The 22495-nt window shown below is 54.8% G+C and overlaps 1 protein-coding gene across 1 annotated transcript in view; it reads left to right on the top strand.

Annotated features, from left to right (window-relative positions):
- The window catches only part of MROH2A (maestro heat like repeat family member 2A), a 35502-nt gene that overhangs the window by 11583 nt on the left and 1424 nt on the right, over positions 1 to 22495 (top strand). Inside the window, 21 exon segments of the mRNA XM_060302634.1 lie at positions 1743 to 1865; positions 2672 to 2824; positions 3977 to 4098; positions 4243 to 4273; positions 5121 to 5200; positions 7068 to 7176; positions 7968 to 8063; positions 10769 to 10873; positions 11999 to 12119; positions 12634 to 12752; positions 13531 to 13683; positions 14095 to 14249; positions 16226 to 16385; positions 16457 to 16650; positions 17012 to 17047; positions 17049 to 17147; positions 17577 to 17691; positions 19564 to 19707; positions 19776 to 19958; positions 20488 to 20637; positions 22090 to 22221. Of these exon segments, the coding sequence (XP_060158617.1) occupies positions 1743 to 1865; positions 2672 to 2824; positions 3977 to 4098; positions 4243 to 4273; positions 5121 to 5200; positions 7068 to 7176; positions 7968 to 8063; positions 10769 to 10873; positions 11999 to 12119; positions 12634 to 12752; positions 13531 to 13683; positions 14095 to 14249; positions 16226 to 16385; positions 16457 to 16650; positions 17012 to 17047; positions 17049 to 17147; positions 17577 to 17691; positions 19564 to 19707; positions 19776 to 19958; positions 20488 to 20637; positions 22090 to 22221 (2580 nt within the window).

Genomic DNA, 22495 nt, shown 5'->3' with positions numbered 1-22495 from the left:
AGCTAAGTCAAAGACTGAATATGAAGCCTAGTTACACCATATAGACGTAGCCCTAAAGCTCTGTTGACCCAGTGCCGAACCTTAGTCTGAACCCCTGATTCTAAATCCCTAAGCCCAAATCCTAAACCTGGCCTTGATAAAGGGAAATACTGTCCCCAACAGCACCAGCTCAGAGAGCACCTTTGCGTGAATTTGAACAAGGTGCCCCCTACTGGCAGCATGTGGTCTTGCATGACTCGAGAAGAGCATGGGTGGCTTCAGTTCAGTCCTTCAGCTGGGTGCTCTTGCACGGTGCGCAAACTGGGCAACTGTACGTGAACCACCTTCTGCTGCCAGTAAGCCCCTTTCTTAAAGAAATGCAAATTTAAGCAACAGTGAGACCCTTTTTACCCATCTGATGGGCAGAGATGATAGAGATAATGACTAGTGTTGGCCTAGCCATTTTTCTGTAAAAGCCCAGATAACAAAAACATTTTCAGCTTTGCAGGCCACATGGTCTGTGACAATTATGCAACTGCATTGTAGAGCAAAAGCATGGTCTGTATAGACTGCAGAGAGTGGTGGTGTTCCAATAAAACTTTATCCACAAAAACAGGCTTTGGGCTGGATTTAGCCTTAGGGCTGTACTTTGCTAATCCCTGGCCTAGAATACAAGAAACAAGGCTTCTATACTTCATTGATGGGGGTGTAGATTGATTGAACCTTTCTGGGTTCTCAATTGGATAGGGCCCAAAACTTGGGCTCAAAAATCTAACATTTTGTCAATTGTCTGAAGGAAATAATTGCCCAAAAGCAACTGGATAAAGATGTTCGTTATAACATTGGGCATAAAAGCCAAACATTAAAAACAACCTACATGTTCTTCTATAAGGAATTTGTGGAATTAATGATAGTATAGCAACATGTGGAATATTATACAATCCACACTTTTTCATGGAAACGCTGCCCTTTATATATTAAGTATAATAATACAGTATGAGACAGTATATATAGCGTGACCTCGGTTATGTGAAAGAAGTCTAGGTGTTTATGCATAAATGAGTTTAGAAGGATACACCTAAACTGTTAAGGGTGGTTATCTTTTATTTTGATTTTACAATGAACAAATACTATTTTTTTTTTTTTTTTTTTTGCGGTACGTGGGCCTCTCACTGCTGTGGCCTCTCCCGTTGTGGAGCACAGGTTCCAGACGCGCAGGCTCAGCGGCCATGGCTCACGGGCCCAGCCGCTCCGTGGCATGTGGGATCTTCCCGGACCAGGGCACGAACCCATGTCCCCTGCATCGGCAGGCGGACTCTCAACCAGTGTGCCACCAGGGAAGCCCAACAAATACTATTTTTATAATCAGAAAAAAAGTTTTCCATTTTGGAGATAAAAACTTTAAATTGTAACATTCTCCCTTTCTTTTTTTCTTTTTTATAATTTTTATCGGGATGTAGTTGATTTGCAATGTTGTGTTAATTTCAGGTGTACAGCAAAACGAATCTGTTATGCGTATACATAGATCCACTCTTTCTTAGATTCTTTGGTGCCTGAACACCTGCCACCTTCTACCCCAACCTCATTTCCGTCTGGACCCTCGGCGGACATGGTGTGTGCACGTGTACACGGGTGTGTGTACATGTGTGCATGCATGTGTGTTTACCTGTGTGTGTGTGTGTGTGTGTGTGTGTGTATGGGGGGGGGTCCTCCCCGGTGACCTGGCCCACCACCCTACCCTGCCTGGCCGGGTCTCCCTGCAGGGTGTGATTCTGTGCTTTGGCCTGTGTGTCCGGGGCCAGGTGAAGACGGTGCTGAACGTGCTCCACGACTTTGAGGAGAGGATCCAGGAGTCGGAGCAGTCCTGGCAGATCGGCGCTTGGCGGGTGAGGCACCCTTGCTCCATAATCAGGTCTCCGGAGGCCTCTTGGAACAGTGTTCTCAGCCCCCAGCCAAGGCTCTTACTAGATCCCAGTAAGAAATTGCCCTCTGTGTCTCCTTCACCAAAGTGAAGTGGGGAGTTGGACCCAGGCAGCCAGTGGCCAGCCTCTGGAGGCTGCCCCTCCCAGCCACGGGGCACAGTGCCCTGGGCTGGCTGAGCCACCAGTGGGCAACCACCTGGAGTCACCGATACCTCCAAGGTTTTGGCCTTGACCTCGGACCCTTGCCCTGGGGGTCTGGTAGTTTGGAAGGAGAGAATCGGGAGTGTCCAGGCTTTTCTTCAGCTTCTCCACAGAGTGGGACCTGAGGCCTGGATTTCTTCTACTCAAGGCCTGGAGAGCATGGGCAACCCTGCCCCTCCTTCCACGGTGGGTTGGGCGGCCTCTAGCACCTCCTCCCAGGAGAGCACGGCTGAGGCTTTCTGTTCCCACTGGATCCCCAGCGACACAGGAACCCCTGGCCCAGAGTAGACGCTTGTCAGGTGAAGGTGTGAAGGAGGACACAACAGCCTCTGTTTAGGGGTTCCACACAAACCCCCTGCTAACGAGAGGTCATGGCCCTGGTCTGACTTGCTCATTACTGTACAGCCAGGACGTAGCATATAGTAGGTGCTCAATAAAGATGTGTTGAATGAATGAATAAATGAGTGAGCATTTCAGGCACCCAGGAAAAAGATGAAGGAACAGACCCTCCCTCCGCCCCCCCCCCCCCCCGCCAACACTTGTTCTTCCCCTTCTCATTGGCCTCACAGAAGGACCATCCCTGGAGGCGGGAGACAGTGAAGGGTGCCCTCATGGTGATGTACAGCTGCGTGGCCTCGTACTGCCACCCGCAGATGCTTCTAGCCCGCGTGGACAACCCCATCACTGCTAAGGTCATTCACCACTACTCCAGCAGCTGCCAGGTATAACCCTGGGACGCCATGGACCCACAGTGCCCAGGGGATGCTCTCTTTGAGCCAGGCTGGCGGAGAGTCGCTCTGCATCGTTATCTGGGCACTGCCAGCCCCACCCAGGAGACAGCCAGGAGTCCTACCGGACACCCAGCATTTGGGAAGCCCATCGCCCCAATCTGTGCTGTTCTCTGCTGCAGTGGGAGGGGGGAGCAGCCCTCCCGCGAGCGCTGGGTGGGATGCTTGTGGGTCCCTGAAGACAAGCCCCCCACTTTTCCCAGCCCCTCGCACTCCCTCCCTCACCTCTGCCCTCCACCCTGACACCTGACCCAAGCCCTTTCATAAGGGACAAGAATGGGCTTGTCTTCAGAGATGCAAAGGGACTGGCTACTTTCTTGGAAAGGCAAGGAGGAGAAAACACAGAGAATAAAGGAGAAATGACTTTATTATTATTGTTTTGAAAACTGTGGTAAAGTACACATCACGTGAAATTTGCCATCATAACCGTTTTTAAGCATGCAGTTCACTGGTGTTAGGCACGTTCAAACTGTTGTGCAACTATCACCACCGTTCATCTCCAGCACTCTTCGTCTTCCTAAACTGAAACTCTGTCCCCCTAACACCAGCTCCCCATTCCGCCTCCCCAGCCCCTGCCCCCGCCCTTCTGCTTCCTGTCTCTATAAATTTGACACCCCAGGTATCTGGTATAACTGGAATCACACAGTGTTCATCCTTTTGTGACTGGCTAATTTCACTTAACATAATGTCCTCAGGGTTCATTCCTGCCTTAAAAGCAAAAACGATTTGATGTCCATAACTTACTCTGCCTCTGTGGTGACGCACAGGGCTCAGAGCCCCTGGTCAGTGAAGGTGTCCCCTGACCGGCCTTGCTGTCCTCGGGCACAGCGTGGAGGGGTTCGGGGAGGCAGCACCTGCTGGGGGGCACTGGAGGGCTGTGCCCTGTCCAGCACCTGGCCCACGTCTCCGCCAGGTGGCTGAAAGGCAGAATGGGGCTAGCCATCTCTCAGAGCGCTCCTGGCACTGCCTCTTCTTTGGCCTGGGGAAGGAGCATCCTATGCGGCTGCAGGGTCTGGGGGCGCAGGCTGGGGCTTGGGGTCTTCGGGGCTCCCTCACAGCCTGTCCCTCGTCATGGTCTGGGCACAGGACATCCGCCTCAAAATGGCCTTCATGAAGAGTGTGGTGCAGGTCACCGACGCCGTCAAGACCATCAAGGACCTGGAGGACTTCCAATTTGCCCCAAAGGCGACCCTTACTGCATTATCATGGTAGGCTGGGTTGGGGGGCTTCCTCCATCCTGGGCGGTTTGGGGGTTCTCACTCTGCTGACCGGCTTCCCCCTGGTCAGAGGTCCTGAGAGCATCTGAGGCACAAGGCGGCAGGCAGGGGTCTCTGAAGCCCCCCCTGTCTCAGTTCTGCTTTGATCCAACTGAAGGAGTTCTGGGTATGACATGCGTATGTCCGATAAAGGGTTTCACGGCCAGGAAACATTCCGGAAGCCAGAGCTGAAGACCCTTCCCCTCTTGGGCCCTGATTTGCCACCGAGGTGGCTGGTTCAGGGCTGGGAGACAGAGGCCCACGGGCTCAGCCCTGAGGTTTCTCCATAGGCGGGACCAGGGGACAGGGCTCTGCTGTAAGCAGGACAAAGCTATTTTTGCACAGAACTTTGTTAAGATCTAGAAAGTGTCAACTGTCCAAAGGCAAGAGGCAGTGGCAGGGGCCAATGAGACTGTGGGGCGACCACTGTCCCTCGTCCCCAGGCCTCCCCACTCCCTTGCAATGTCTTGGTCCCTGGAAATCGCTCCAGCTGTATTGGAAGCAGCGGGAACGGAAGAGAGATGCGGGTAGAACAGGAGGCGCTGAGAAGGAAACAAACATTCCTGCTCGGGGCTGAGCGCGACACGCACGTGTAATTTCGCGCCAGCCTGGCCCAGCCCTGTGAACCAGGCCCCCAAGTCCTCATTTTACACGTCAGGGCTCAGGCGGGGGATGTGACCTGCCCAAGGGCACACGGCCAGTAAATGCCAGACCTGAGTGAGAAGCGGCGGCCCATCTTCGCCCCACTCCTTCCACGAGACTTTGCTGCCTCCCCTAAAATGTCAAAGACCAACTGATGGTAAAAAGAATGGAGGCGATATGGGGTGTTAGAGCCCATCATACAACGTCAGGTCCTCCTGGCTCTAACCCTGGGAGTGCGGCTGCCATCGTGGTCACTGTTGGCCCAAGCCCCTCTCTTGCCCATCCCGGGACTCTGGGTGGCTTGACGGCTCACTGCCCCGCTGTCTGGGCAGGTGATCATCAAGGCAGAACCAACTGACAGACTGGTTTCTCCAGTGCGGACCATGGCCATGGATGCCCTCTCGTACTTGAGGTGAGCTGGGCCCCTAACCAGGCCCCAGGTGCCTCTCTGGGGTGGAGGTAAAGTCTGAGACAACCCCTCAGTGCTTTTATGGGGAGGTTGCACCTCCTTTGCCCTCCCTTTTTGCCTTTGTAGCTGGAGTCTTGGGTGGCAGCTCCTGGGGCAGAGTGGGTCTTCCTAGGAGATGGGGGTCTGCTTCCACCTGCTCTTTTTTTTTTTTTATAATTCTCAGCAGTATTTCAAGTTGGGCCCTTCTCCTTGGATTGGGAGGTGAATGGCAGGTGGGTGGGTTGTCCTTTGGTCCATCAGGGGATGTTTTGAGCTAGAAATCACACAGTGACACAGACTAGCACAGCCAGGAGATGGCATCCTTCAGGCCGGGGTGGGCTCAGTCAGGAAGTCTGTTTATTGACACGGTATTGATACGGTTAATACAAAGTAATAGAATGCCTGATGGTGGTCTTCCTGGAATTGTCCATCCACTGGTGGGGCAGGGGGAGTGGGAAGAAGTTAGGCGTTTGTAAAATGAGTACTTGAGGTGGCTGGGTCGTTGCTAGGAATTCTTCTATTGGGGCAGATTCGTATTCATATTCATATTCGGCCCATAGCAGAACTATGTGTCGCTTTAAAAGGGTGTACATAGGCAGATTTTATTTTATTTATTTATTTTTGGCTGTGTTGAGTCTTCGTTGCTGTGCGCGGGCTTCCTCTAGTTGCGGTGAGCGGGGGCTTCTCTTGTTGCAGAGCGTGAGCTCTAGGTGTGCGGGCTTAAGTAGTTGTGGCATGTGGGCTCAGTAGTTGTGGTGCACGGGCTTAGTTGCTCCGCGGCATGTGGGATCTTCCCGGACCAGAGCTCGCACCCCTGTCCCCTGCATTGGCAGGCGGATTCTTAACTACTGCACCACCAGGGAAGCCCTAGGCAGATTTTAAATAAAATTCACATACATCCGTTTAGGGACTTGGAGATAAGAAATGCATACACAAGGAATTATAGGTCAGAGCTGAGTATTTGTAGGTGAACCACAAAGGAAAAAATCTAAGACCAAAAAGGGGGCTACTAACAAGATGTGATTCAGCTGATGGGCTGTCAAGGGGCTTAGCGTGGGAGTTGGCTTTTGACTTTTGACCTGGGCTTAAAAGAGATGACTGGATTTGGGAAGGAGCTGGAGGTCCCAGCAGGGTGAAATATAGGAGGCACAATAGAGCCAATGGGGAACCTGTGACAATTCCGATACCCTGCCCCACTGCAGACCTTTAAATGATTCCTGGAGCCAGGCACGGCCCCTGGGCCCCTTAAAAAGCCCTCCTAGGAGTCTAACGTGCACGTAGGCTTGAGATCTATCTATGAAGGGGACAGAAAGAGAGAATGAGCTCGTGTGCATCAAGCAGCTAGCTGCCACCCCCGAAGGTCTGTGAAGACACACGCGGCTGGGCTCCACGCCTGAGTTTTTGATTCAGTAGCTCTGAGGTGCAGCCGTAGAATTTGCGTTTCTAATAAAAGCTCCAAGGGGCTGCTGCTGGTGGTCCAGGAATTACAGTTGAAAACTCCCGGGCTGGGACCAGCCTGGCAGGCAGAGCCTATGGTTGTGGTTCAGTGAGGACCAATGGAATGGTTCTGAATAGGAGAGGGGGAGGCTCTCAGCAGGCAACAAGGAGAGAGGTGGCCTTGGACCCCTGAGTCTCCCGCTCAGTCACAGACAGTCCCTGGCCACCGGTGGGTGGAGCCGGGGCCCTTGGGGAGAGATGGTTGCCTGAACCCCCAACCAGAGGAGCTGGCCTCTCCCTCATTCTGTGACATGCCTCTACACCCCAGACTGGGCAGCGGGTGGCAGGGTCTCACCTCTCCACCGACCACTCCTCTTGTCACCACTTTCCCTAGCAAACTGAAGCCTTTCTACTCCACAGAGGAAAACAGTGAGCTGGTGGAGATTAGTATACACGCTGTCATTTCTCTCCAGCCCCCAGGAGAGAACGATGAGTCCATTAGGGTGGGTCCCTCTGGGCCACCTCATCTGCTGAGTCAGGACTTAGAAGTTTACGTTAACACGAGCAGTGCCGAGAGCCTACCATCCTGAACCTGTGAGTGGCCAGAGGCAGTGAAGTGCAGCAGGCTCTGTCAGTAAGTGTACGGTGATGCTAGCTGCTGTAACAGATAAACTCTGAAATCTTCATGGTTTTACGAGATGGAAGTGTATTTGTCACTCACGTGAAGTCCAGTTGGCAGCAGCAGTGGAGAGGGGGCTGCTTCGTGCAGTTCTTCAGGGACCTGGGCTGACAGAGGCCTCACCGTGTCTAGTGCGTGGCTCCAAAGGTCCCTGTGGGTAGGGATAGCCAGCGTGAGAGAGAGGGCCTGGAGGATTTATGAGCTGTGTTGCCTGCCTTCCATTGGTCAGAACTCAGTCACACACCTCCACCTAGATGCAAAGGGTCCTTGGAAATGTAGTCCCTGACTGCATGGCGGCTTCCCAATAAGGCTGTGGAAAAGCAGGACAATCTTTTGTGGACAGGGAGCCATCTGTGTCTCAAGGTCCTGGCCCTGGATGAGGGGTCAGGAGAACTGGACTCTAGGAATTCGGTTTCCTCCTTTGCAAAATGGGCTTCTCTTGAGGTTGTCTTCTACGTCACATGAGAAGCTACGTATAAAGAACTCAATCTGAGCAGAAATCAAAGGGCGGTTATCAGGCCATCTCACACTCCCTGGTGTGGACCGGCACAGAGTCCTGGTGTGTGGCTGTGTGAGCCCCCATTGCCGCCCAGTTCTCCCCTCTCTTGGCCACAGACCCTCTATGTGAACGCCCTGTGTGCCCTGGAGCAGCTGATGGAGGGCCTTGTGCAGAGGCAGCTGGACCCCAAGGGGCTGCAGGAGATGGTGCACGTGAGTTGCCTGGCAGAGGGCGAGGAGCCAGGGATGGCCACCCCTCCCAGAACACTGGCCTGAGGGCCAGACTCTCAGTGGGAAACAGGGGTATGCATTAAAAATTGATTTGGTAATTTTATTTAGATAAAACTTCAAATTGGCTGAAAAGTTTTGAGAATACTACAAAGAACTCCTGTATACCTTTCACCCAGATCCACGATTCTTAAATATTTTTAATATTTATTTGTTTATTTATCTATCTATTTGGCTGCGTTGGGTCTTAGTTGTGGCATGTGGGATCTTCACTGCCGCGTGTCGGATCTTCCTTGCGGCATGTGGGATCTTTAGTTGCGGCATGTGGGCTCTGTTTTTTTTTTTTTTTAGTTGCGGCATGTGAACTCTTAGTTGCGACATGTGGGATCTAGTTCCCTGATCAGCGATCGGACTGGGCCCCCTGCACTGGGACCTTGGAGTCTTAGCCACTGGACCACTGGGGAAGTCCCCAGATCCATGATTCTTAATATTTTGTGACATTTTCTTTTTCTCTTTCTCTTTTTTTTCTCATTACACACACACACACACACACACACACACACACACACACCATTTTGAATCATGGAGAGTTAGCTGTAGACATCAACAACAAGAATGTTCTCATATAACAACACAATGTTCAAAATCATGAAATTTAACAAGGATACCATGCTATATTCTAATCTACGTTCTATATTCATATTTCACTAACTGTCCCAATTATGTCCTTTACAGTTATTTCCTCCCAGACCCAGGACCCACTCTGGATTATGAATCACATTTCACCGTCATGTGTCTTTAGTCTTTCTCCGTCAGTCTGGAACAATTTCTCAGTCTTTGTCTTCATAATCTCGGTATGTTTGAAGTGTGCTGGGTGGGTTTTTTAAAAAAAAAATTAGACTGTTTGCTTTCTTATTATTGATTTTTCAGAGGTTGTACATATTCTGGAAACAAGCCCTTTATTATCTATATGATTTGCAGATATTTTCTCCTGGTCTGTGACGTGCCTTTTCGTTAATTTCACAGTGTCTTTTGAAGAGCAGAAGTTTCTAATTTTGATGAAGTCGAATTTATCATTTTTTTCTTTTATGGATCATGCTTTTGGTGTCATGTCTAAGAAATCTTTGCCTAACCCAAGATTTTCTCCTAGTTTTCTCCTAGAACTTGGTATTTTCAGGTTTTACAATTACGTCTGTGATATATTTTGAGTTGTTTTTAAATATGGCTCAAAGTTTATTTTACTTTAATTTTTTTTTGCACATGGATAACCAGTTGTTTCAGCACCATTTGTTGGAAAGACTGTCTTTTCTCCATTGCAACCTTTGCATCTTTGTCAAAAATCAGTTGACCCTATATGTATGGGTCTATTTCTGGACACCTATTCTGCGCTACTGATGTTTTTGTCTGTCTTTATACCAATGTCATCCTGTCTTGATTACTACAATATTATATAATAAGTCTTGGAATCAAGAGCAGAGAGTATAAGCCCACCGACTTTGTTCTTTGCTGCTATACCCCACAAATATTGATATGTTGTGTTCTAATTTTATTTTAGTTCAAAATGCATGTCAATTTCTCTTTCACTTCTCCTTTGACTCATGGATTATCTAGAAATTTCTAAATATTGGAGAGTTTTCCAGAGATCTTTTTGGTTTTAATTCCCGATTTAACTCCCTTGCAGTCTGAGGACATACTTTGTATAATTCTAATTCTTTTAAATCGACTGAGACTTATTTTGTTGCCCGGGTACGGCCTATTGGTGAATGTTCTGTGTGTACTTGGAAAGTATTCTGCTGCATTGGGTGGTGTGTTCCTAAATATCGGTTAGGCCAAGTTGGCTGGCAGTGTTGTCCAAGTTTTCTATATCCTTTCTGATTTTGTCTTCTTTTTTTAAAAAATAAATTTATTTAATTAATTAATTTATTATTTTTGGCTGCGTTGGGTCTTCATTGCTGCACGCGGGCTTTCTCTAGTTGCGGCGAGCAGGGGCTACTCTTCGTTGTGGTGCGCAGGCTTCTCATTGCGGTGGCTTCTCTTGTTGTGGAGCACAGGCTCTAGGCGCACGGGCTTCAGTAGTTGTGGCACGCGGGCTCAGTAGTTGTGGCTTGCGGGCTCTAGAGCGCAGGCTCAGTAGTTGTGGCGCATGGGCTTAGTTGACCCGCGGCATGTGGGATCTTCCCGGACCAGGACTCGAACCGGTGTCCCCTGCATTGGCACCACAAGGGAAGCCCCTGATTTTGTCTTCTTGATCATCAGTTACCAAGAAAGAGGTACTGAAGTCTCTATCATTGTGGATTTGTTTATTTCTCCTTTCGGTTCTATCAGTTTTTGCTTTGTGTTTTGTTAAGCTGTGTTATTAGGTGCATGAACATGTAGGCCCTGGGGTGCAGGGTGGGCTGTGCTCCTGGCCTTTTTACCTCCAGATAAACATTTGGAACAAAGCCAAACACATCAGCCAAGCAGCTTCTTGGTGAGGATGCTGGGGCTGCTCTCTCTTTGCTCACAGCCTCAGCTCCCTAGTGGGGCGGGGAGGTGGGGGTGGGCTGCGAAGAAATCAGAAGTATCTGGAACCTCCCAGAGCTTTGAAAGTCACACTCTGAGTGGGAAAGACAAGGAGAGCAGTGATGGCCAGGAAAGGGCTGGCCTCAGGATTTTAACGTCCCCTTCTGTGTTCCGGGCTCTCCCCGTAGCTCCTGGAAAAGTTTATCTTGTCGGAGAAAGAATGGGAGCGGGAGAAGGCGGTCAACCTCCACCTCCATCTCGTGCACATCTACGTCCAAAGCGTCGGTGTCTGCGTGAGTCCAGGAGCCCCCGCCCCCCCAGCCTGCCGCCCTGACACCCGCAGGGAAATGCCTGTCTGTATCCCAGAAGAGGAAACACTTTGGAAATCAAGTTCTGCCCCCTGGATAGTCCCTTGGGAAGAGGCTGCCTCACTTGGCAATGGCAAAAGAGACTCTGGGAGATGCTGGCCCTGGGGCTCGGGGGTGCTGAGGAAGAGGGTGGGCCGGGTTTGGTGTGGCTCCGGGTTCTGTGGGGCCTGAGGTTCACACGGGGTGAGGACTCTGTAAGGAAAAGGGGTACACAACTGTGAATACCATACTGCTTAGGAAAGTGAGTATTTACTTAGAATGAGAAAATAAATCACTACAAAATCACAAATTTCACAAAGCTTGACAAATACCACTAACATCATGAAATCTAGAAAAGCAACAAGGTTTTTTGCTGATCGAGCACGTGACACAGCTCCATGAGACCTCTCTTCCTACATTTGCTGGCCTCGTACTCTTTGACTGTCTGGTCATCAGGGATGGCGTTGGCAGGAGGACGATGGTGTCCTGGAGCCGGGGTGTGGGGACAGGACTCGCATTTTGGGGCTGGTGAAGAGTGAGAGCAAGGTGGGCAGGCCTCCAGTCCTGGAGCACCATTGAGTTGGGACCCAGGCCCAGTAAAGCGAAGCTGGGGCCAAGACTAGTGCTAAGTGACATTTGAGGCCAGGTCCCGTGCTGAGTGCACCACCTGGATTCTCTGTCACAATTCTCAGGTCACTCCCTGAAGGAAGGGGCACCGTCATCATCTCTGAAGATAAGGAACAAGAGGACCCGAGGCTAAGAACCTACCCACGTCACACAGCTAGTGAGCGGGGAAGTCCAGATTTGAAGCCAGGGCTCACTTATAGGAGCGAGGCAGGTGCCCAGACATAGCACCTGGCCCCAGCCTGACAGGGTGTGTCCTGGGCAGACGCCTCAGATCTTGGCTGCTCGGCCTCCCGGGGCCCAGCCGTGGGACCTGGGGATGGAAGCTCGGGCTTCCCAGACGGGTGCTTTCAGAGCAGGGTTCACCCTCTCTGGCCACTGGTCGCACTGCCCTTGGTGTGCTCGGCTGGACAGAGCGTGTGAGCCTTGAGGTCTCCCGTGCCTCAGATCCCTCTGCAGCTGGGGCAGTTTGGCACTCTGGTCGGACTCATCGCCCCAGGCACCTGTGACTCACACAGAACCCGCCTGGCCTCCGTGGAAGCCCTTTCCAGCCTCCTGGATCTTCATGGTACGGAGAGGGCACCGACACCAGGGGTGTCGGCTATGGGGCTGTCCTGGAGGGGAGTGTGGTCCCTCTGCATAGACAAACAAGTGTGACCAGCAGGGATGGCGGAGGGGGTTCACAGCTCACTGGGAAGCCATGGAAGCTTCTGGAAGGAGAGCCTCCTTGGGTCACCTCGACTCACTGAGGGCATGTGCTGGGCACTGAGGGGCCCCAGTGGGACAGGGTCAGCTCACAGATACCAAGGATGCGGCAGAACTGGCCAGCGATGAGCTCAGAGGGGGATGCGGTGGGGAGACCTTCAGGCGGGGAGCGTTGACCTCTGCGGTGGCCGCTGGAAGTTGGCAGAGCACCCACCTGAGCTGTGCACAGAGGGGCGAGGCAATGGGTTAGGATGCCCAGATGCTGGAGGGTAGTCCAGGCCTGTGGAACCAGGGCGCCCCGAGGGCTGGGGCAGGAGGCCCCCACGATGGGGACCCTTTGTCCTGACCGATGGTGTCTGAAATTGTATTCCCACCAGCAAGCCAGACCTGCCCCTCCTGGGGTGCTTCCAGGGAGTTGGAGCTTGTGAAATGTAAGGCGGAGCTGCAGGGCTCGGACGTGGAGAAGGTTTTCAGCGCGTCTTCCAGAATCGCCAAGGTGACGAGGGGAAGGTTGTGTGGGCCGTAGTCTCTGGGGGCCTGGGCCACCTCTGGGGGCTGGGACCTTGCTCAGCCTGGCTGCTCAGCCCCCATCCTCTTCTGGGGGTCATGGCTTCCACGGCCCTTGGTCCACCTCACGCCATATGTATTTAAATGGCCTGTGATGTGTTAAGATCCCTACTGTGGCGCGTGGCATATGGTAGGTGCTTAAAGGACCCCAGCTGTGTTCTCGTTGTCCCTAGCATGTGCTACACTGAGGGGGCTCCAGAAAGGATTGAACACGAGACCCTGCCCGCAGGTGTCAGCACACGGGCAGGCTGCTGGCACACTGGTGACTGAAAGTGTCCAGAGCCATCCAAACTCTCAGGGTTGCAGAGCGATGAGGTCTCTTCTGCCTCAGGGGCCAGAGGGGGCTCTGTGCAGTGGGAGGCTTGTGCGTCGGCAGCGAGGTGCAGGGCACACCCCGGGGGAAGGCAGCGAGGATCTGGGGAGGAGCTTCCTGCGTGGAGTTCAGTGGGGTGGGGGCAGGGGACGAGGAAAGGGAGGCGTTGGCGTGCATCCCTGTGGCCTTGACGCTGAGTGACATCCAAGCAGGCCTGTGACTGAGACGCGAGAGGCTGGGGGGCTGGGCGGCGGGGAGGAAGCTGGAGCAGCGCTTTGAGAGAGGATGCGGCTGGGCTGGGGCTGTGACATGGAGCGGAAGAGCGGAGACTGGCGGGCAGGGGAGTCCTTGGGCTTGGTTGTCGGACCCCGGGAACAGCCTGCTCTGGTTGTAGGTGGTGTGCTTGCAGTTTAGCTGCGATGAGGTGGCCCCGCTCGTCCAGAAGCTCTGTGAGAACGTCGGGGCCATGAACCTCCAGCATGCCAAGGCCTCCGTCACCTGGATAGGCACCGTCCTCCAGATGTGGGCCAAGGAGCTGGAGGACACGGTGACAGGGCTGTGGCCGGGTCACCTGGGGCCTGCGGCTGCCTGGTGCACCCAACCTAGAGGGCCGGGCAGGGGCCCAGCCCTGTGTGCTGAGGATTCTCCAGCCCCGCCCCCAAGTCCATGGTTGTAAAGAGGAGGAGGAAGTAGGGTTCTAGAACAAGAAAGAATATGTTGAAGGTGACTCGGTCAGTAAGTGGACGACGGGCTGGAGGCCCGAGGCTCGCTCTCCTGGAGCACAGCCCCTCCTGAAAATTGGATAAAATCCTGGAAGGGACCAGAGGATGCATTGGAAGGGGTGCTGAAGGTTTAACCTACCCAGCGTCCGCTTGGGCAAGAGAAGGGGTGTGCGGTGGGGTGAGGGCAGGAGGTCCATGAGGGCCGGGCTGCCCGGTGATGCCCCACCCCTTCCCAGGTGGCGGAGATCCTGGGCGCCATCCTGGTCCACCTGCTGGTAGTGGATCACCCGGACGTGCGACACCCCCTCATCGAGGGCATCCTTCTGCTGGCGCACTACCACCAGGAGACCGTCCTCACGTCCCTCCTGCCGCAGCCCCTGCCCATGGAGAGGTGGGTGCCCTGGGTGTGGGGTCACCCAGACTGTGCCCGACTCGCCGCCGCCGGCGTGTCCCAGAAGACCGGGGCCCGTCCGACCCTGGGGTGGGTCAAACCCTCTCCTTGCTTCTCCGTGGGAGGTGCAGCCTCTGGGAACCTCGGACCCGGAGCCTCAGCATTACAGCTGCATCCTCTCAAGCTGGAGTTCGGATCCCACAGTGTCTTACGTGTCCTGGCCACCGGCTCTGGGCTCTCCCTGCTGCAGCCCTTTCCTCCCTGAGGAGGACAGAGCTCCGGGCCGGATAGACCACAGGACATGGGCCCCAAGGCCCGAGCAGACCACTGGAGAAGCTCCGCTCTGTCTTTCCTCCTTTCCACATGGGGCCCTGAGAGGGAAGTGACTAGTCCAGGTGCCCAAGGGATGAAATGACAGAGCCTCAGGCCCCTCAGGTGGCCTGAGAGTAAAGCAGTGCAAACGCCCCTTCTTGCGTCATTTTGATGAACAGTGCCCAGTCCCTGTGTCTCTGCCACAGCCCCGCACAGGCAGCTGGTAGGATCTCACCAGTCTAGGGAGTGAGTGTGCTGGGACGGAACTGGAATTCCCTGAGGAGGGCCCAGAAAGGGGTGGGCAGGCGTCCCCAGAGCAGCAGAGACCAGGGAGCAAAGGGCAGCCTTGAGACTTGGTGGAGAGAGACGTGGCAGATGGCACAGAAGATGCTGTGAGCAGAGAAAAAAGTTTCGAGCACAGGTGTCAGATCCAGAATCTCCCGGGCTGCCCTGTGTGAACTGCAGGCCTGGCTCTGCCGTGGAGCTGCTTCTCATAAGGTCAGCCCTGCCCCGGGTCCGGGTAGGATGGCAGTGCAGCAGGTGGCTTGATTTAAGGAGAGTTAGCCCCTCTCGGCAGTGCTGAGTGGGGCCTCTGGCTGACTGGCTTTCACTGTATTGGTTAGCTATCGCTGTGTAACAAATTGCCACCAACTTGGGAGCTTGAAACTGTTAACAGCCATTTATCATCTCCTGGTTTGTGTGGTCAGGAGCCTGGGCTCAGCTGAGCTGGGGCCTTTGCTCAGGGTCTCAAGCCCGAGTCAAGGTGCTGGCCGGGCTGCGTTCCTTTCTGGAGCCCAGGTCCTCCTTCAAGCTCGCATGGCTGTTTCTTGAGTTACAGGACTGAGTTCCCACTCTCTTGTTTCCTTACACTCCTATGTTTTCTTTCTGAGAAGTTGTTGTGAATGAGCGTGTTGTGCCCACCCTTCCATGCAATTCCTGCCACCAGGCCCCAGCTGCATCTCGCCCTCCCCCCTCAACAAAACTCACCTCCGCACTCGTGTATTTGGTTTTGTGGATTCAAACAGGCAGGTTGATCCTGCTGGACTCACGGTTTTAGCCCTTCAGAGCCCACCAGACCCCACCTGCCTGTACCTGTGCACAGAGGCTCGTTGCATCACTGTGCCGGGAGCCCTTCCCTGCTCAGCAGGGCCGTGGGCTTGGACTTGGGGATCGGGAAGCCGGCTTCAAGCTGTAGCCTGGCATGTTGTCTGACCTCTGCGGGCGTCATTTCCTCTTCTATGGAAATGGAGATGAAGGCGCCTTCCACACACATGTGTTGGGAGGAGTAAGTGAGGCACACCAGCAAGCTGCCTGGTGCCCGCCTGACACACCTCGGCACTGGGAGGCTATGACCGGACATGTCCACAAAGTCATCACACAGCAGGCCCGGTGGGGACTCCCGGGGTCACCTAGCAGCAGAGCTGGGGCTCCAGAGAGGGGCTGCGGCTTTCCCGGGAGTACCGTGGGCGGAGGCGTGTCTCTGAGCGTGGAGTCGGGACCCGGCTTCTGGTTGTGCAGTCTTTGGCGGCTCATTCCACCTCCTTGAGATCCAGTCTTCAGAGTCCAGCCCCTACTCAGGGGGCCGCCTGGGAGTCCACAGGGGCTCTGACCTGCCAGGGCACATGGCCCCAAACCCACAGTCCTTGTCCCCTGTCTTTGGCTAGCCACCTGACGGAGGTGTGGCTGACCGTGGCTGAGAACTTGCCCTTTGCCCGGATGATGCTACACGCGCTGATGGGTCAGCTGCAGTCGAGGTTCACGCCCAGGGCCGACGCCACCTCCAAGGCTGACATCTGGCACCTGGCCGCGGTGGTCCCTCTGAAGGTGAGTCACGGGGCGCGCCCTCCTTGGCGCCTCAGTAGGAGTCCTCATACCTCCCACCCTTCCATCTGCAGACCCTGTGCACCATCCACCTTCTTATTGAGAAGATGGACCAGGATGACAAGCTCCTGGACCTCTTCCCGGACCTCATCTACACCCTCCTGCTGCAGCTCGGCAGCAGCCAGGGGCCGGAGGCCACGTCGCCCGTCCTGAAGATGTGGAGACTCGTCCACACGGGGACCCTCCCTGAGGAGATCAACCTGCAGAGGTGCTCTCGAGGGTGGGGGCATGCGTGGGGTGTAAGGCAGAGGGCCTGGGCTGGACGCAGCCTCTTAGAAGTCACTGAACTCCAAGCGTCACCTACACCCAGAGGCCCTCATCTTCCCTTCCTGGTGGGGAGAACTTTCTGGAAGCTGATCTTACGATCTTCCTTCCCATGAGTCCAGCATGGTGTGGTTTTCGGAGTTTGCAGACCACCGTCTCACAAGATTGCTCTTGGCCCCTTGACCGAGGCCCTGCGTATATTGGGTGCCCCTTCACAGACCTGGGTGCGGAGCTTACCTGTCTGAGGTTCTGTGGGTGCTCCCGGTGGGGTAGCCGCGTCCTGATGGGGCCCTGCCTTCTTCCAGGATCACGATCAAATACATGCAGCTTTTGTTTCGGAAACAACAGCGAGCCGCTGCTTCGCACCCTGGAAGAGCAGGGCGTGTGGACACTCCTGGAGAGCAGCTCCACATTCCTGCAGGGAGTGAGCCTGCTGGCCAGGTGGGCACCCAGCTCCGCGGGGCTCCATGTCCTTGATGGAAGGTCTGGGTCGTGGCTGCATGCCTCGCTCCGGGGGGTTGCCACGTTGACCTGCATCCCAGGCTCTGGGTGGCAGGAGGGTGCAGGGCAGAGGGAATCTTTTCTTCCAGCCCTTCCTGCTCCAAGGCAAGAAAGTGAGGTCCGAGGTGGGTGGGGATGCCCGAGGCCACACGGGGCTTCTGAGCTGGGCCAGGATGGCAGGACTGGGAGCTCCTTCCTGGGTCCTGAGCTCTCCTGAGTGGCCCTCATTCTGGTGCCGTTTTATGAAAAGCAGATGGAGAGTCTTCAGTGACCCCCTGGCCTAGGAGCTCTGCCCCCTGGGCGCCCTGCTGCAGAGCAGCTGTGCCCGGCAGGAGCTGCGAAGTCCCCACTGCGGTGCTGTCCCTGCAGGCTGTGCGTGCAGAACGCCGAGGGCTACCGGCAGAGGCTGTCGGAGCTGGTGCTCAGGGGCGTGGCCTCGGAGGCCCTGAGCTATCGCATCAGCAGCACGGCGGTCTGCGTGGAGGTGAGGCCGCGGTGCCAGCGCGGAGGGCTGGGCGGGCGGGGCGGGGGTTAGGGTGGCGCTGTCCTGGGGGCTCATCTCAGGGCAGGCGCACAGGCTCTGAGTCAGGGGTCGGGGGGAGGGGCGGTTGGGCAGGCGAACATCCGTCATCTGTGTGTGCGTTCACTCATTCACTCCTTCATTCGTTCATCACGTGGATAATTCGGGGCGGGCACTGTGGGGAAAGAAGGGCTGAGACCCGGCCTGTGCCCTCAAGCATGGCAGCCAAGGGATGTGTGACGTGGTGAGTGCCAGCAACACCCGGGGGCCAGAGGAGGTCTTCCCTGGGGAAGGCCTTGCAGGAGGGCTCTGAGCGGCGAACCAGGCTTTGCCAGGCAGGAAGGCCGGGAAGGGAGTCAGAGCCACTGGGGCCCAGCTACCCTTCCATGCAGCTGCGGCACTTATGGGGTCCTGAGGGAACTGGCCAGAAACCTTTTAGGAGAAATTTTCTTGGCTGCCTGATGCCCAGTATGTCGTAAGAAGCAACCTTTGGCCTGCTGCAGGGGCTGGCAGACATGCTCTGTAAAGGGCCAGAGAATCAATTTTCAATTTGGGGGCCACCAATTTGGTGGTAAGCTTTCTTACGTTTTAATAAAACACACTCATATGTGTGCGTGCACACACAAGACACGCATGCACACACGCGTGCCAGAGGACTCCCTGTAGGCCTGAGTCCCTGGCATCTTGGGTGCTAGAACAGTAGTGACTCTCTGAGTCCCAGGTGAGTGGAATCCATGCTTCCTGTGCTTTTCTGCTCAAACACAGTGGGCGTGGCTCTTGTGCTCAGTGGCCATTCGCATCCTGTTAACTGAAGAAATAAATGACGGGCGAGTGTATTAATATAGGTCACACTCACCTAGGAAATGACGGACGAGTGTATTAATATAGGTCACACTCACCTAGGAAATGACGGACGAGTGTATTAATATAGGTCACACTCACCTAGGAAATGACGGGCGAGTGTATTAATATAGGTCACACTCACCTAGGAAATGACGGGCGAGTGTATTAATATAGGTCACACTCACCTAGGAAATGACGGGCGAGTGTATTAATATAGGTCACACTCACCTAGGAAATGACGGGCGAGTGTATTAATATAGGTCACACTCACCTAGGAAATGACGGACGAGTGTATTAATATAGGTCACACTCACCTAGGAAATGACGGGCGAGTGTATTAATATAGGTCACACTCACCTAGGAAATGACGGGCGAGTGTATTAATATAGGTCACACTCACCTAGGAAATGACGGGCGAGTGTATTAATATAGGTCACACTCACCTAGGAAATGACGGGCGAGTGTATTAATATAGGTCACACCTAGGAAATGACGGGCGAGTGTATTAATATAGGTCACACTCACCTAGGAAATGACGGACGAGTGTAGTAATATAGGTCACACTCACCTAGGAAATGACGGGCGAGTGTATTAATATAGGTCACACTCACCTAGGAAATGACGGGCGAGTGTATTAATATAGGTCACACTCACCTAGGAAATGGCGGACGAGTGTATTAATATAGGTCACACTCACCTAGGATTTCCCACGTATTTCCTCATCGGATCCTCACAGCGACCCTATGAGGCAGGTACTGGCGTCGCCCTCTTTTTACAGATGGGGAAACTGAGGCTCAGAGGGGTTGAGGCACTTGCCAGGGCCCCACAGCTGGCAGGCGGAGGAGCCCAGAGCTGGTCCTGGGAGTTGGGGCTCAGAATCCTCTCCTGTTCACAGAGAGACAATTCCGCGCACTGAATGTCACCACACGTCCTGTTTTGTGGCTGAGAAATGGGCCTCTCTGAGGGGTAATTGTAAGAAGTTCTCCTTTCCAGGTCATGAGTGTCCCGATCCTGTACCAGGAGAAGCTGCTGAAGCCGGCAGTGCTGATGCTGGAGAAGGGCGTGGACCAGGACGAGGCCCTGCGGGTGCTTTCCCCGCGCGCCCTCGGCAACATGGCCCTCCGTGCCCCCAAGAAGGTCTGAGGGGCCGATGCCAGTGTGTCCCGGGGAACCAGGCTCAGGCTGATGGCTCCCGTGCCCCCCAGGTGAGGCAGTACCAGAAGCTTTTACTGGAGAAGTGTCTGTGCCCCCTGAGGGGGCCTGTGAGCACCAGTGTGACCTCCCAGGGCATGGAGACCCTGGCCAAGGTCCTGGCTGAGCTGCGGGAAGGGGACGTGGGGTCCGACTTCCATGCCGTCTCCGAGCGGTGCAGAGCCTTCTTTGACCACGTGAGTCCGCACTGGAGCCTTGCTCAGCCCTGGCCCTCATGGGGGCCCCTCAGAAATGGCTGCTGAGTGGACGAGTGGCCACTTCTAATCCCCTAAAGAAGAGACGCACCCTGGAACAAAAAGGGGTACAAGGTCTGACTTGTTGCTGATGTTTCGATTGGCTGATCATGGCATCTGATAAAAAATAAAAGATCTTGTTCTAGAGCCCATGGGACCCTTCTCCCCAATTTTAATTCCTCGCAGCCACAAACGCTCTTTGGACAGCTGTGGCATGCGAGATGGGGACTCCGCTAGGCGGCGGTGGGCAATCAGATCCAGCGCAGCCCTCATCTAGGGGAGAGAAGATCACAAACACCAGAATAACGCCCAGTCCCGAGAGCCCTGCAAGAGAGACTCCATCCTGATAGAATGACCCAGAAGGCTTCGCAGGGCCCGAGGCATTTAAGAGGGTCCACCTCTTAATGGCTGTGGTTTTGTTGGGCTTCCTGCTTCCCAAGTTTCAGAAATTGTTTGTCCACCTCCGCTGCAGGAGAGCGAGCTACTGCGTTTAAAAGCCTTCGTCCTCTTCGGGAAGCTGGCAAAGGTGGTCAGGATTTCCAAGAAGCGTTTCTTCAAAGAGGAAGTGAAGAAAGCCTGGGTCCCCCTCATGCTGCAGGATCCCTGCTCCAGTGCAGCCCAGGTGAGACACACCTGGGCTTTGTGTACAAAGTCCAGGGCCCGCTGTCCCCAAAAGGAACACACGCTTTGGGGCTGCCAGCCCGGCTAGCTGGGGTGTCCCCTTCCTCGCTCAGTCTTCCCGAGACCCCAAAGGCCATGATCTGCTGGTTCCTCGCGCCAGGCTGGGAAAGGCACCAGTCGAGATGACCCACAAACCGGCTTATTGAGGAATCTGGGCTCTGGGGCGGGGGGAAGCATGGTGGAGTTTCCTTCTTCTCCAGGGGCCTTCACCAGCCGCCCTTTCTTTTACCAGATTCTATAAGTTGCTTTCCCTTTTGGGAATTATGACTCGGTCAGGTTTAACACTCCCCTTAAATCTGTCCTCTCTGGCTCCCTGTGGGGCAGGCTCGTGCTGAGGTTGCCGGGAGGACTGGAGGGTGCCTAGCTTTCCCACCCCTTTTCTCCCCCTTCTCCGAGGCCCGGCTGCTCTGTTGCTTTGGGGTTGGGGGAGGCCCACACCCCCTCGCTTAGCTCCCGCCTCTCAGGCTGACACTGGCTGCCTGGGGACACACGTGTACGGAGCCCCTCGCCCCCTGTGCCACCCATGACCCTGACCTCTGTCTTCCCTGCTCCCTGTCTCCATGTGTGGACTGGGGAGGGGATGGTGGCTGAGATGAGGGGTGGTCCTGCCGCCCCTCAGGAGCCGTGGGGTGCGGCTGGCCCCAAACGAGGCGTCCTCAACAGAGCGTGACCAACTACCGTCTTAACCCCGCTTCTGGGGCCACAAGCTTAGTCCCCTCAATCTTGCTGCTGAGAGCTGAGGCTTCCACGTAGGGGTGGGGATCGAGGTAGGAAGTGACAGCACACCCAGAAAGGTGACCGAGAGGGTTTCATGAAGGGGCCACAGAGAGGAGAGACCAACACGGCTTGGGGCCCCAGCGGGTGCTGCCCGTCCTACTCCCGGGGGAATAGACACCCCAGCCTCCCTCCCGGCCCTCCAATCAGCATCTTCCTGTGCCTAACCCCACCGGAGGCCGGAGACTGGGGGGCCTGGTTGCTGCAGGGCACAGGGACAGGCAGAACCGGTGGAGGGGATCTGGGGGGGATGAGAGAGCTCACTCCCATCGTGGCAATCGCAGCCAGGCCCCTGACCCCAGTCTCCTGGAGGGGCAGGTCCCTGGCGGGGCTGCCGAGGGCACCAAGGTGCTGGCCAATGGCTGAGGGGGCGAGTGTGGCTGCACCGCTCCCAAGGGGTTTTAGTAACTGTGCACACAGGCGTGACATGGGCTGGGGGGCCTGGGTCCCAGGCATCCTCCCAGGGCCCACCAGCCCGCCCTTCTTTGGCTCTCTGAGGCTTTTGGGGGCCGCCCTCGAGTTTACTGACGGAACGCCAGTCCTGGCAGCCCCACCCCTTGTGTGAACCCCCTGGGTCTGCCTGACACCTCCCCTGCTGTCCTGTCCTGTGTCCCTCTAGGCCTGTGTGGCTACCATGTTTCAGTGTGTGCACTTCTGGGGCTGGAAGGCCCTGGAGAGCTCCTCGGACCAAAGTGATGCCATTGCCCCCAAGGACATGACCAGTTTCCAGATAATCCTGTGCTCTGTCTTGGTGAGGAAGCTGAGGGGGGATGGCCCCATGGGAGGTGGCCCCCGGGGGCTTGGGGCTTCATCCTGTGACCTTGCGTTCACCTTCTGGACGTGAGGTGTTGAGACCAGCTCTGTCCAGCAGAAAGAGAATGCAAACCACGTACATACCCATTTTTAAGATTTCTGTTAATGTGAAAAGAGGTGACACCAAATTTAATAGTAGATTTTATTTAACCCAGTAGATGCAAATCACCATCATTTCAACATGCAATCAATATAAAATTATAAATGTCATG

Source organism: Globicephala melas, chromosome 7, assembly GCF_963455315.2.
Source record: "Globicephala melas chromosome 7, mGloMel1.2, whole genome shotgun sequence".
Classification (NCBI taxonomy): domain Eukaryota; kingdom Metazoa; phylum Chordata; class Mammalia; order Artiodactyla; family Delphinidae; genus Globicephala; species Globicephala melas.
The sequence above is the reverse complement of the archived record's forward strand: the minus strand, read 5'-3'. Positions and strand labels throughout refer to the sequence as shown.